At 42.7% G+C, this 13,992-nt stretch overlaps 1 protein-coding gene across 1 annotated transcript; it reads right to left on the reverse strand.

The window, feature by feature from the left end:
• Positions 1-9,705: 9,705 nt before the first annotated feature.
• Positions 9,706-12,811, reverse strand: LOC119337666 (bidirectional sugar transporter SWEET6a-like). The gene is made up of 4 exons (XM_037609827.1): positions 12,769-12,811; positions 11,398-11,558; positions 9,902-10,020; positions 9,706-9,802 (listed from the first exon to the last, which is right to left on the reverse strand). The coding sequence occupies exons 1-4, from the start codon at positions 12,809-12,811 to the stop codon at positions 9,706-9,708; spliced, it is 420 nt and encodes a 139-aa protein (XP_037465724.1).
• Positions 12,812-13,992: the final 1,181 nt, after the last annotated feature.

Raw genomic sequence — 13,992 nt, forward strand, 5'->3', positions numbered from 1 at the left:
GGACGGAAAAGTTGTAGCTTATACCTCTAGACAGCTACGACCTCACAAGAAGAATTATGCCACACACGATTTGGAGTTAGCAGCCGTAGTGCACACACTGAAGACCTGGAGACATTTCCTTGTCGGAAACAGTTGTGATGTTTACACGGATCATAAGAGCTTGAAGTATATTTTCACGCAGAAGGAGTTGAACCTCAGGCAGAGGAGATGGCTTGAATTGATCAAGGAATATGACATGAGATTGCATTACCACCCAGGGAAGGCAAATATTGTAGCAGATGCCTTGAGCCGTAACTGCTATGTGAACACCCTCGTAACTGGAGGATTACCTCAGGAGTTAGCCGATGATCTCAGAGAGCTCCAGCTGGAGATAGTACCGAGAGGATTTGTCGCCACCTTGGATATTCAATCCACTTTGACCAAAAGAATCCGAGATGCCCAGAAGACGGACAAGGAAATTGCAGAGATAAAGGAAAGGATGAGTAATGGAAAGGCTAAAGGTTTTCGTGAGGATGAGCACGGAACTATATGGTTTGAGGATCATATATATGTGCCCAATGACCCAGAGGTCAGGAAGTTGATTCTTCAGGAGGCCCATGATTCACCGTACTCGCTTCACCTAGGCAACACCAAGATGTATCTGGACTTGAAGGGAAGTTTCTGGTGGACAGGTACGAAGACGGATATTGCCAAGTACGTAGTAGCATGCGATGTTTGTCAGCGAGTAAAGGCAGAACATCAGAAGCCGACAGGGTTACTTCAACCGCTGTCGATACCCGAGTGGAAATGGGAAAAACTTGGCATGGATTTTATCACAGGATTTCCCAGGACCCGTTCAGGTTATGATTCTATCTGGGTAGTGGTTGATCGCTTGACCAAGGTAGCTCATTTCATTCCCGTGAAAACCACATATACCAGCGCTAAGTTAGCCAAGATATACATGACCATGATCGTATGTCTGCATGGAGTTCCGAGGAGTATCGTGTCAGATAGAGGAACACAATATACCTCAAATTTTTGGAATCAGTTGCATGAAACTTTGGGTACGAGGTTGGAGTTCAGTACAACTTTTCATCCGCAGACAGATGGACAGACCGATAGGGTCAATCAGATTCTGGAGGACATGTTGGGAGCCTATGCGCTAGACTATGGATCTAGCTAGGATGATAATTTGCCATACGCAGAGTTTTCGTACAACAACTATCAGACCAGTCTGAAGATGGCCCCTTTCAAAGATCTATACAGAAAGAGGTGCAGAGCACCATTGTTGTGGGATGGTGTTGGAGACCGAAAACTTTTTGGTCCCGATCTTATCAGAGACTCTGAAGAGAAGGTCAAATATAATCTGACTGACTCAAGATAGCTCAATCGAGACAGAAGAGTTATGCCGACTGTAAATGCAAGGGAGTAGCATACAAAGCGGGAGATCGAGCATATCTCGGTGTGTCCCCACTTTGAGACATCAAGAGGTTTGGTGTTAAAGGAAAGTTAGCACCCAGGTTCATTGGCCCATTCAAAATCCTTGAACGTATAGGAGAAGTTGCATACAAGCTTGAATTGTCGGAAGGATTGTCTGGAGTTCATGATGTCTTTAATCTTTCCTAGATGAAGAAATGCCATGCTGAGATGGCTGATATTCCTTTGAGAGACATAGTGCCCCTAGAGGCCATACAGCTTGACAGTGATCTGACTCATGAGGAGAAACCCGTCAAAATTCTCAAGACTGCGAAGAGAGTTACCCGCCGCAAGATCATCAAGTTTTGCAAGTTTCTGTGGTGCCACCATTCCGAGGAGGAAGCCACCTGGTAGCGAGAAGAAGATCTCCGTTGAGACCACCTACACCTATTTGCTAGCCAACCCGAATCTCGAGGGCGAGATTCATCTTACAGTGGGTAGATTTGTAACATCCCAAATTTTAAATTTGGAATGTTTTACCATTATTAGCTAAGCATCTATGCATTTTGTTTGAAATTGAGTGACAATTGGAAATTTCAGAGGCATTTGAGTTTTATTTGGATTTTGATTTCAACTTGGCATTCGAAAATTCATTTCAAATATCCCTGACAAATGCTTAAGCAAAAGTATGAGAGGAGCTAAAATGACACTCCAAAAACGTAAGAAGAAAACAATGCCAAAAGTTTTGAATTCAAATTTGAGTTTTATTTGGAATTTTCAAAAATATGTTTTTATTAAAGTTTTTATTTTGCCTCTGAAAAATAGTTCATTTTATAGGTTATGTTTTTCTGATTATTTTGATATAGATATGTCCTATACAAAAGTATATACTTTTTCTCTATTTATTTTAGTTCTCTGTCTATTAAAAAAACCTCACCACGTGGCCAGGCCAGCCCAACCAGCCCAGCTGGCGCCGAGCCGCAGCCCACCAGCGCCGAGGTGGCCTACCCTAGCGCCAGCGCCGGAGCGCTCCCGATCGGTCGCCCGCTCGCTCTCTCCTTCTCTCTACATCTCTCTCCCTCACTAACCCGCCGGCCCCACCCCTTTCTTCAACCCCTCACTCACGAAACCGAGTCAGAGCACGACTCGACGCCGCCGCGGTCCCGATCTTCCCGGGATCGTGATCCTGAGATGCCCCCTCCTCCAAGACGTTGCCCTAAAAATACCTATGCATCTCCACTCGCGCCCCTTCAAAAAACCCTCGCTCTAAACCGCCGTAACCCACACCCTCGCTCCTGCCGCCACCGTTCGTCGCCGCTGCCATCAATGGTGAGCCACCTCCTCCCTTCAAACCTTGCCAACCGATCCCCCTCAACCTTAGACATCCGTTTGACATGGTCTTGCCTCCCTGTTTTGTTCCACAATGACGCCCCTGACACCCCGAGCTCTTGCCAGAGCACCAAGGTCGTCGCGAGCCTGCTGCTCGTTTCGATCGCTGCCGACCTCCGTCTTCACCATCACCGCCTCCGCCTCGCTCTGCAGCGTCGCCCCGAGCACTCCAACCCCACCCCGCTCGACACCGACCACCGCCGTCCTCTGCTCGCCGTCGTTGACCTGCTGTAAGACCACCTCCACCTCATCCATTAGATCTATAACATACGCACCAGATTAGATCTTGTAGGGTTCGTTTTTTTATTTAGTCGGTTTAGTTCATGTTTAATATGTTTAGATTTAATTGGCCCGATCGGTTTCCTTTTTAATACGCACGCGTTTAGTTATATGACGGCCGAGCGTAATACAGTTACAGATCATCCACCTCTAGGCCTAGTAGCGCCCGTTTATTTTTTTAGTTTTATTTTTGTTTCTGTTTTAAAAACAGGAAAGTTCCAGTTTTGTAAAAATCATTTTCTCTTAGGTTATTTAGAGTTTTTGATTGATTCTTTTTGATCTAGTTTAGAAATTTCTTAAACTTCCTGTAGGAATTAATTATGTTTATGTTTGAAGTTTTTAAATTTGTTTTAGATGAATTTTCTTTAAACTGTTGTTTTTGCAATAATTAGAGCTAGATTAATATTTTTAGGTGATTATTTTTGCTACTATTTTGTTTTGACCTTAGGCATCAGTAGGTTTAGTTTGGGAATTTTAGAAACAATTAAAATTAGTTTAGCAGCGAGAACATTAATGTTTTGTTATTTATTGACTTTTACACTATTTCTTTTGCTTTAAATTGCTTTAAATTAGTTTATTTTGTTATTTTTGTTTTGCTAAGATTAGTTTCTGTATAGTTAAAAGTGGAACTTTTATTTGTAGGAAAAAATATTTTTAGGCATTTTATTTATTTTTCTTACTAGAAACTTGTTTTAGGCATAAAAGGAGTTCTACAATAGCTTTTATTTGGATTCTTTTTTGCATAAAATTAGTTTGTTGTTTTCCTTTCTGCTACTTAATAAAAACCTTGTTTTAGTTCTGTTAAAGAAAGTTTTATTGGTAGAAAACTATTTTTATAGTTTGTTTCTCTTGTAGTAAAAACCTTGCTTTGATACTATGACTTCGTTGGTTTTATTGTTGGACCTCTTTGTGTGTGTGATTGTGTGTTATTAAATTTTACTTGATGTTGTAGTAGAAATTGTATGATGGTATACTTATTTGTGCTATGTTTGACTCGATAAAATTACAGAAGTGCGAGGCTTGTGTCTACGAAGCATTAGAGTTTCAGCATCGTCAAGGAAAGTTCACTTTGATCATGTATTTCCATTACCCATGTTTTATTGCATTAGTAGTTTCTTTCTACCATGAATAGTAGGATACTAAGCTTGAACTTGAGGTAGTAGCTACAATTCTTGATAGTTCCATGATGTTATCATTTTTGGATGTTTTATAATCATTTTATATCATTTTTGGTACTAATCTATTGACATAGTGCCAAGTGCCAGTTGCTGTTTTCTGCATGTTTTTTTACATCGCAGGAAATCAATACCAAACGGAGTCCAAACGCAGCAAAACTTTTTGAGGATTTTTTTGGACCAGAAGACATCCAGTGGGCCGGAGAAGCGCCTAGGGGTGCTTCGAGGGGAGCACAACCCACCAGGGCGCACCTGGAGGCCCAGGCACGCCCTAGTGGGTTGTGCCCACCTCAGGTGCCCCCTGAACCGACTCTTTACTCTACAAATACCCCAATATTCCATAAACCCTAGGGGAGTCGACGAAAATCAATTCCAGCCGCCGTAGAGTCCAGAACCACCAGATCCAATCTAGACACCATCACGGAGGGGTTCACCACTTCCATTTGTGCCTCTCCGATGATGTGTGAGTAGTTCTTTGTCAACCTGCATGCCCATAGTTAGTAGCTAGATGGCTTCCTCTCTCTCGTTTGATTCTCAAGACAATGGTCTCTTGGAGATCCATATGATGTAACTCTTTTGCGATGTGTTTGTTGGGACCAATGAACTTTGAGTTTTTGATCAAATCTATCTTTTTATCCATGAAAGTTATTTGAATCTTCTTTGATCTCTTATATGCATGATTGCTTATAGTCTCGTATTTCTTCTCCCATATTTCGGTTTTGTTTGGCCAACTTGATCTATTTATCTTGCAATTGGAAGAGGTGCTTTGTAGTGGGTTCGATCTTACGGTGCTTGATCGAACCGACACATATGTATCGTGGCTACTAAGGATAAAATGATGGGTCTATTTCTACATAAATAGATCTTGTCTACATCATGTCATCTTTCTTATTGCATTACTCCATTTCTCCATGAACTTAATACACTAGATGCATGCTGGATAGCGGTCGATGTGTGGAGTAATAGTAGTAGATGCAGGCAAGAGTCGGTCTACTAATCTTGGACGTGATGCCTATATAATGACCATTGCGTGGATATTGTCATGATTATTTGAAGTTCTATCCATTGCCCAACAGTAATTTGTTCACCCACCATTTGCTATTTTTCTCGAGAGAAGCCACTAATGAAACCTACGGCCCCGGGGTCTCTTCTTTAAATTTTTGCCTTTGCGATCTATTTTCCTTTGCTTTTATTTTCAGATCTATTAAACCAAAAATACAAAAATACCTTGCTGCACTTTTATTTTATTTGGTATTCGATCTATCAATATCTACTACTCTCTCACGCCCGTTTGCCAATTTCTGGCGCCATTGCCCGAAAGGGATTGGCAGCCCCTTTTACACGTCAGGTTGCGAGTATTTGTTATTTGTGTGCAGGTGCTGTTTACGTAGTGTTGCTTGGTTCTCCTACTAGTTTGATAACCTTGGTCTCATCACTCAGGGAAATGCCTACCGTCGCTGTGCTACATCATCCCTTCCTCTTTGGGGAAATACCGACGTAGCTTCAAGCCACATCAAAAGGAATTTCAGGCGCTGTTGCATGGGAGACATCATCAATATCTACCAGGTTCCTAATCACAAATCTCATCTCCTCGCAATTTACATTATTTGCCATTTGCCTCTCATTTTCCTCTCCCCCACTTCACGAAATTTGCCGTTTTATTTGCCCTCCTTTTCGTTCGCTGTTCTCTTGTCGGATCTTTTTTTGTGTGCAATCTTGCTTGCCACTTTTGCTGTTATGGATAGTCCTTCTATTGCATGCACTCCCAAGAACAAAGTTCTCAACTTTAAAGAAAGGGGAGGAGAGAATTTTAAAGATGCTTGGTATAGGATTTTCAATGCTCATAATAGATCTACCCATAAGCAATAATCTATTGTTGTTCTTCTTCGCTGTTTTTATGTGGGCATCACCACTTGGTATAGATTCGTCCTTGATACGATTACGGTGGAAATTTCTTGATGTGTGTCTCTCTTGATGCTTTTAATGCTATGGGAAATTTAGTGGGATCACCACCTCTTATGATTAATGAAACAACTTTAACTCTTGAGCATGTCATGGAAAGACTAGATGCTATTGAAAAGAAAATGCTCACTGAAGAACATACTGAAAATTTGGATAAAAGATGCATAATTTTGCCACCAAAATTGGGTTGAAAGTGGGAGAAGTTTTTAAGTTGTTAAAAGAAAAGGGGACCGTAATCCATGAAAGAATAGAAGAAAGCCCATCTCGGATTGATAAACTAGAAGAGATCTTTAGTAATCTAAGCACGGCTTTTGCTTCCACTAAAACTATTAAAAAAAACCCCGTAAAGATTGGCAAGATTAATCAAGTTACGAAGAACAAGGGTGCAACTTCTAGTAAGCAATAAAGAAGATCTTAAGATGATTAGTATTCACACGGATTTTGTTGAAGCAATAAGAGATCCTTTTGGCAAGAACGAATTCTTTAAATTAGTTCCTAGGAGTATTGTCATTGAAAATCTTTATACCAAGTCTTTTAAGTATTATAAGTGTTTGATTGAAGAGTTGCACAAGGATGACAAAACTTAGATCCTTGCTTTATGCCTAGCTAGGGGCGTAAACCAATAGCGCTTGTTGGGAGGCAACCCAATGAATAAAATTTGTTTTTACTTTTTGCTTTCTGTTCTTGAGTGTTTGCACAATTAGGATACTGTTATGATTTTGTTTTTGTGTTTTAATTAGTGTTTGTGCCAAGCAAAGCCTTTAGGATCTTCTTGGGATAAAGCTATGATAAAGAAGCCAAGGGATGAAGTGATTGTGGTTGGCGTGCCACATGGAAACTAGATAGGTGGAAGCTATTTTAGACAACCTTGCGGGTCATCCTAACATTGAAATGAAGCTATTCGAGAAGACAGTGAATAAAGCTATGAATGGGGGTAGCTTTACGAGGCATAATGCCGGTGTGCAGTTTTCTTTTCTCAAACTGTGGTTGATCCTCTCTAAATCAGAGGTCAACATTTCTTTGCAATGAACGTTTATTAGGTCTATAAAACCTTGTTAGGTGCACTCGTAGGTGAGCTCAAAGCGAGGATTCATGCATTCTTTCTTCTCAAGAAGACGAAATGATTGCTCGGTATGATATAGATTCTTAGCCAGGGGTTTGGTAGCTTATGCCCCCTAGTTTGCAACGTAGAGCAGAAATGGTTGAAATGGCTCCCATTGTGTGTGGGAATTCTTTCAAATGTGCATGTCCTGGCGACTGACAGGATGCCCCTGCGAGTGCTATTCCATGTGCTGGAAAACCTCTTTGGCACATCTTTCGCGATCTAGTTAACAACACTTTAGTGACTCATGTCTTCCATGGCTTAAACCTTCTTATTATACTAGAAACAATGGAATACCTAAAGTTGGATATAGGTGAGGTGGGACTTAAGAATGCCTTGTCTGGAACATCTCTTCAAACCAAGAATTAGGGTATAGAAAGGAAGCAGCATTTCCTTTCAGCTACTTTTAAGAAGTCCCCGGGGATATAGCCCACTTCTCATTTCTCAACACCAGCTTCTCTTCTCTTTTCTTAAGTATAAGAGGGATAGGTACTTATTCCTGGCCGGCGGTATCATTGCTGCTCCCTGCCTAATGTGGATCATTGTGCAATGCTTATGTGAAATCTCAATCCAAAACTTCTTCATTTCGTTGGAAAAACCGACACCGACATCAAGATCAGTCTCCTTTCCTTTCTATTTTCGGGAGCAGAGCTGAAAAAGATGGGGGGTCATGATGGATCCTCTTTTTATCCCGGATTCCATGGACGGAATGATTGTGGAATTTAACCCTTCGTCATTATACCCAAAATCGGTCAATGGGCGGCTTTGAGCGTCGAAAGTGTGAGTTCTAACTACATGGAGTTGGAGGAAGAAATAAATTCCCCTCCTCCCCCTAATCAAAACCCTTATTCTCAGATTCCTGATTTTGTCGCCGCAAATGCAAATATGGATTACTTGAACTTATCTCAAATGTTGATGTTTTATCAAATGCATTTTTATTTCCTAATTAATTTTAATTATTTGAGCAGCCAGCCGCTTTTGCCTATTACGTCAGTGCCTATGTATGTTCATTTTTTATGTCTTTTTATATGCGGTTTTGGTATTTTCCCTTCTAAGCAAACTCTTTTTCGCCATTTTGTCTTTAATTGAACTAGTATAAGCTCCGTATTGAAAACTCTACTCTTTCTGGCTCCGTATTGAAAACTCTACTCTTTCTGGCTCCGTATTGAAAACTCTACTCTTTCTGGCTCTGTATCGAAAACTCGAATTGGATTTTGTGTTGGCTGGCCGGCAGGACCGCCAGCCCGCAGATGTAGGGAGGTCTCCTCTTGAACTGAGAAATCAAAGTCGCGATTAGATAGGTATCTATCCGGACGAAAATCCGGAAAGCGCTGGTTCAATCCCGGCTCGTGACACGCGAGGAATGCTCGCTAGCAGAAAAAAGGAAAGGGAAAGATGTAATATGCGTTTATGTAGCTATCGGTCAAAGAGCATCCTCCGTGGCTCCCCATACCAACATCTCAGCTGGTTGCTCCAGCTGCAAGCTCGGAAGGAGATCCTCCGCGGTATGTATGTTTTTTCACACATAAACTTACTTACTTTGTGTTGAGTGAATGTACTGATTGCATTGTTGTTAAGAGTGGGCTGGCCTACTTGAAACACCAATGTGCTATAGATACAAGTACCCTTCCCTTGGGGATCGATTAACGGATTACTCAGTATCGGATGGGTGAAAGCCTTATCCATCACCTTTAAGCTCCTTGTACGCCAACCTACTGACAAAACAGGATTTCTAGCTGCCTCCTCCGGTGAAAACGAACCAGTAAACATATTATTAGACCTACGAAAATCAGAACTCGTCGAACAGAAGAACCGAGTACCATACAATCTAAAACACACATATGCGAGCTATTAAACATACCATTCCTATTTATAAATAACAACATATTACCGTAGCGCTAAGAAAAGGGTTTGAATGCTCTAAGTGGTACGATCAGCGGAATGAATCAGACGAAGTGCATCATGAGGGTTGGGGATTTAGCATACTCTCTACTATCAATTATAGGTTCACCTATGCCCCAAGAAAGAGGCGCAGAGGTGGAATTTAATAGATTTAAGCAACTTCAGTATGCGGGTAGCGATGCTTTTTGGAATCCAAGAGAACTTTGAATTGGAGGAACCACCAACACAGCTGGCATGGCTTTCTTGAATCAGGATTTGATGACAGGAACGTTGTTGAAATAACTTCTTTACCTCCCGTAAAATCCTTTATGCCTAATTTCAGTACTAACAATAAATGGATAAAAACATCCTATTTTTTATGGTAAAATATGGAAAATCATATGGGAAACGAATAATGAATAGAAGTAGCCTAGCCTTTTCTTTCAGTCACGGTCTCTAGATTCCCTTGTTCTTACTGTAGCTAGCACTTGTTATTGCAGTCAAGGAGCCAGGAGCCTTCAATCACATTTGAGCTTTACGCTTCTCCTTCTTGGGGGTCGGCCTGTAGTAGCAGGCGTATAGGACGAGGCCGAACAACGCACCGAGGCCATTGGGGATTTGCAGTGCACGAACAAAGACAAGAGCCGGCACGGTTAGAGAGACACTCTCAAGTTATATAAGGTTTGGTTGGAACGTGAAGATGGAGATATTACTAACCGTGACGTAGAGGTCGAATTTGATGAGAGCGTAGGATGTCCAGCAGACGCCGTTGAGGAAGCTCCCTAGCGACAGGAAGAAGGGCATGTACTCGACGCTCTTGGTCTTGATCACTTTACCCTGCACGCAACCCACAATACACATTAATTCCTCCCCGCAAAAATATATATTCATTAATTCCAAGCACAGGATCCAACAGCTCGAGCATTCAAATTATATATATATATATATATTTAAATAGGTAATTAACAAGATTGATTCTATGTTCTATGTCAAATGTAAATAAATTCAACAAGTAATATTGGTGAACTCTACACCTGGACCACATGACCCACGAGAAGAAACTGACATGCAGGATCCCTTTTCCGTTTCAACGTGATCATCTCATAGAGTTGGCAAGGGAAGATCACAAAAAGCACAGACTGGTACATGGACACATGTACTATCTCCATCCAAGAACACATGATTCGAAATCTGGCACACCTTAAACTTGCATCCCCTAGGTGAACACATATGTTTATGATGAAGCTGAACATGGCAGATTTCATTAGATTAAATATTCGTCCCGTTCCAGACCCGTCACTCAACAGCCAACGAGTTTGGCGAGAACAACAGAACAAGTTTGGTCGGCTAATCAATTGTACAACAGAACTGCCTGTATTGAATGCAACTGCAAGTAACCAATGATACCGCATCGATAATCAGAGGACACGTAGGGGCTACGGTATCTTTTTAGGTAGAAACGAACAATATGCCTTTTGACGGAACATAGAGCAACATGTTCTTGGGATGTGCCACACGAACACCATGACAATTTTTCCCAAAAGGTAGCACGTTGGTTTTTACTGGTAAAAAGGGGAAAGAAGAGATTTGACACGATGGTTAAAACATGACCATTGATGCATCTTTTAGAGATGGATTTGGTTCCAAAATTGGCTCCCGCATCCATGCTTCCAGAACAAACAGCAACTAAGGTATGCTAATAGTGGTACAAAATGAATGCCTCATCTATAACCTGATGAGTCACTTGCCCTGAGTAAGCTGGAAGATCCTTCATAGATCACTGTGTCTAGATCATGCAACATATTTGAAAGATGATGGCAACCCATCATTAATCAGTAATCAGAAAAGAACCTGGAGATTGGAGAAGATGAATATGGTTAATCTGTTCTTAAATAAAAGTTCCAGAAGAATTAATATCGACTTTTTTAATCTTAAACAGTAGAACCCCTGAATCACCAATCCATTCTGATCTGCAAAGGCAACGTGTCACTGACAGCTGGGTCCAAAAAATCCTTGACTGACCCAGCAGTAAGTGACCATGCACGACAACTTAACCTATGAAACCCTCATCCACACAACACCAACAACATCACTGGTGCCACCAACCGAAGGGGAACGCATGCCTATTCCCCAACAATATCACTAACATCTACCAATATAGATCTAAAAAGACATGTATGCACGTGGATCAAGAGCGGGATTGATGGGTACTACCATGATGGTGAGGGGGGAGGCGTACATTGCCGAGCCGAATATGACGCAGAGGATGCCGTACAACACCCAGAGCATGCAGTTGAGCAACGTCGCTAGGTACGGGTCCGACTTGAACTCCTCCACGTCCTTGTTCTTAATGATCCGCCAGAATGTCGGCTTGCACATGTACAAGCAAAAAGCAAGCACCCCCTCATCAGAATCAAACCCTAATTACCAACCACCTTCCATAGAGAGTAGACTAGACAAGCAGACGAGGGGGATGGTGGCAGCGGCTTACATAGGGGAGAGGAAGAGGCCGAAGGAGATGACATTGCCGATGACATTGCGGGCCGCATCCAGGGAAATCATCTTGCTTTGCTCGCCGCGAGTGGGCGGGGACTTGGGATTGGTTTGGATTGGATGGTGCACGCGGCGAAAGGGAGGGAGAGAGAGAGAGCCAAAGCAATTGAGATTTGGGAGTCGGTTGAGGTCGAGGGATTAGCTTATATAGATAGACGCGGCGGGGGCGCGGTGTTTATCCGGTCTCGTGTTAGATCCTATGATTTGGTTAGTTAGCCTACGAGAACAAGTCACAAGTTTTTTGTTTGACTATGCATCCAGTTTGTTGCTATCTCTATATTTATCTACATGGATATTAACACGCACTATTCTTGAGAGTCAAGACACCGTTTTGCTTTAAAGAGCAAAATAAATCCCAGAGAATTACTAATGCACCATTGAGTACACAGATTTTTTTCCTGTTCATACTGGAGTATAGTAAGGAAATACTGCTTGACCGAATCAAGGTCAAGATAACTAGTGTGATTCCTACACTGGGAGAATCGTGCATATGTAGGGAATAGATAAATGCCACCCACCTAAGTAAAGAACTGTTACAAATAAAGAGGAAACTAATAAGGATAAGTAAGAAACAAGAGAAAAGAAACCATATTTGATACCGGAATATTCGGTATGATAACCCGCAACTAATTCCCCCTCTGGGTAATATTTCACATTCGGCCAAAGAAGAAATTCTAAAAACTAGAAAGCTTATAGGCTGACACCAAAGATTCCATAAAAAAACCCATATTTTGGCTGTGCTTCAACTATATCAACTGTACTTGAACTGTTAGATAATCATAGTCGATAATAACATCACAGCTCCCACCGCTATTGCAAAATCGTACATGAAACCTTAGCTTCATACGGCTCCTCTATGATCAGAAAAAAGGACTGTTTCGGTATTATCCCCCAGGTTTATCAGTTGCAGGTGAATCCTGTGAAACATCTCTCTCGAGGCTAGTAACAACACTTGGAAATGAAAAATGAGCTTAGCGGCTGTACCGGGTCAGGACCATAAACACCAAGAGCCGGTTAAGCAACAAAAGCTATGGGCGAGGTACGTGAGAACAAGTTCCCATTCTCTATGTTTCATGGCCTATCAATGAAAGTCGGTATCAAGCTGGCTCGCTTGGCGGGTTGTCTCCTTATATACCTAAATCCTCGTTTCACTCATCTGTAAAGGTCTACCCTTCGAAAGGTAGGTTGAGTTCCCCCGTATGTAGCCAGCCACACTCTACTCGCAGGTAAAATATTGGCGTAGACAACAGAGAATGTGCTAGCACTACAAAAAAAAAGACACATCTGTGACATTTTGGGCCGAACGAATTTTTTTTCTCTCATACATATGACACTTCTATGACGATAATTGTGACAAAACCCGGTATCATCATAGATGTGGTGGGCTCCTACTTCTATGACAAAAAATCATGACAGAAAATGGGATTTTCATCCTGGGCGGGCTGGAGACGCAGCTGCATGACATTCTTTGGGCCGTCCATGACGGAAAAAACCATGGTAGAAGCGAGGGGGAGGAAAATTTCGGGGAGTTGCTGGTTACGGTGGGAGAGCGATGCACGTTTCTCTCGTACGTACGCGCGTGTGTGCGAGGCGTTGGCTCTAACTGAAGCCGAGCGAGGCGTTGTGCTCTAACTGAACCCGAGCGATTGCACTGCAGGCTACGCGTTACTGAACCCGAGCGCTCGATCGATGGCTGTTAACTGAACCCGATGGAGTGATTCCTTCGCTACTGCTGTTAACTGAAGCCGATCGATGCTACCTTTGGGATGAACAGTGAGCGTTGCGGGAGGGTTTGGATGAACAGTGAGGGGTTGCGTTGCCTCTGGATGAACAGGAACCCATGGTGTGGAGGGCTGGATGAACAGTAGACAGTGGAGGGGTGGACGTGGAGGGTTTGTTGAACAGGACCCCGTGGTGTGGAGGGCTGGATGAATAGTAGACGGTGGAAGGGTGCCCGTGTTGGGGTGGTTGAACAATAGCCGGTGGAGTAGCGCGCGGTGGAGGCTGGATGAACAGGAGCCCGTGGAGGCTGGAGGAGGTCGACGGTAGCCCGTGGAGGCTGGAGGAGGTCGACGGTGGAGATGAACAGTATCTCGTGGAGTCCCATTTTGCGGTACGCCACACCCCTCCCCTCATTTTGACCGTAGCGCTGCAACACAAGTCCGTTTCGTCCGTTTTGCGGTACGCCACACCCCTCCCGATCAACAGGACCCCCGTTTCGACTGTAGGAGGTCCGTTTCCTCCGTTTTGCGGTAC

Source organism: Triticum dicoccoides, chromosome 7B, assembly GCF_002162155.2.
Source record: "Triticum dicoccoides isolate Atlit2015 ecotype Zavitan chromosome 7B, WEW_v2.0, whole genome shotgun sequence".
In the NCBI taxonomy this organism is placed as follows: Eukaryota; Viridiplantae; Streptophyta; class Magnoliopsida; order Poales; family Poaceae; genus Triticum; species Triticum dicoccoides.

Excerpts from the sequence above, each read along its gene's own strand:
- LOC119337666 (XM_037609827.1), bottom strand. The coding sequence starts at position 12,811 with ATGAAACATAGAGAATGGGAACTTGTTCTCACGTACCTCGCCC. Across the intron at positions 11,559-12,768 it reads TGTTCTCACGTACCTCGCCC|GCAAGCCGACATTCTGGCGG; the intron begins ATAGCTTTTGTT and ends GCTTGTACATGT. Across the intron at positions 10,021-11,397 it reads CCTCCCCCCTCACCATCATG|GGTAAAGTGATCAAGACCAA; the intron begins GTAGTACCCATC and ends GGTTGCGTGCAG.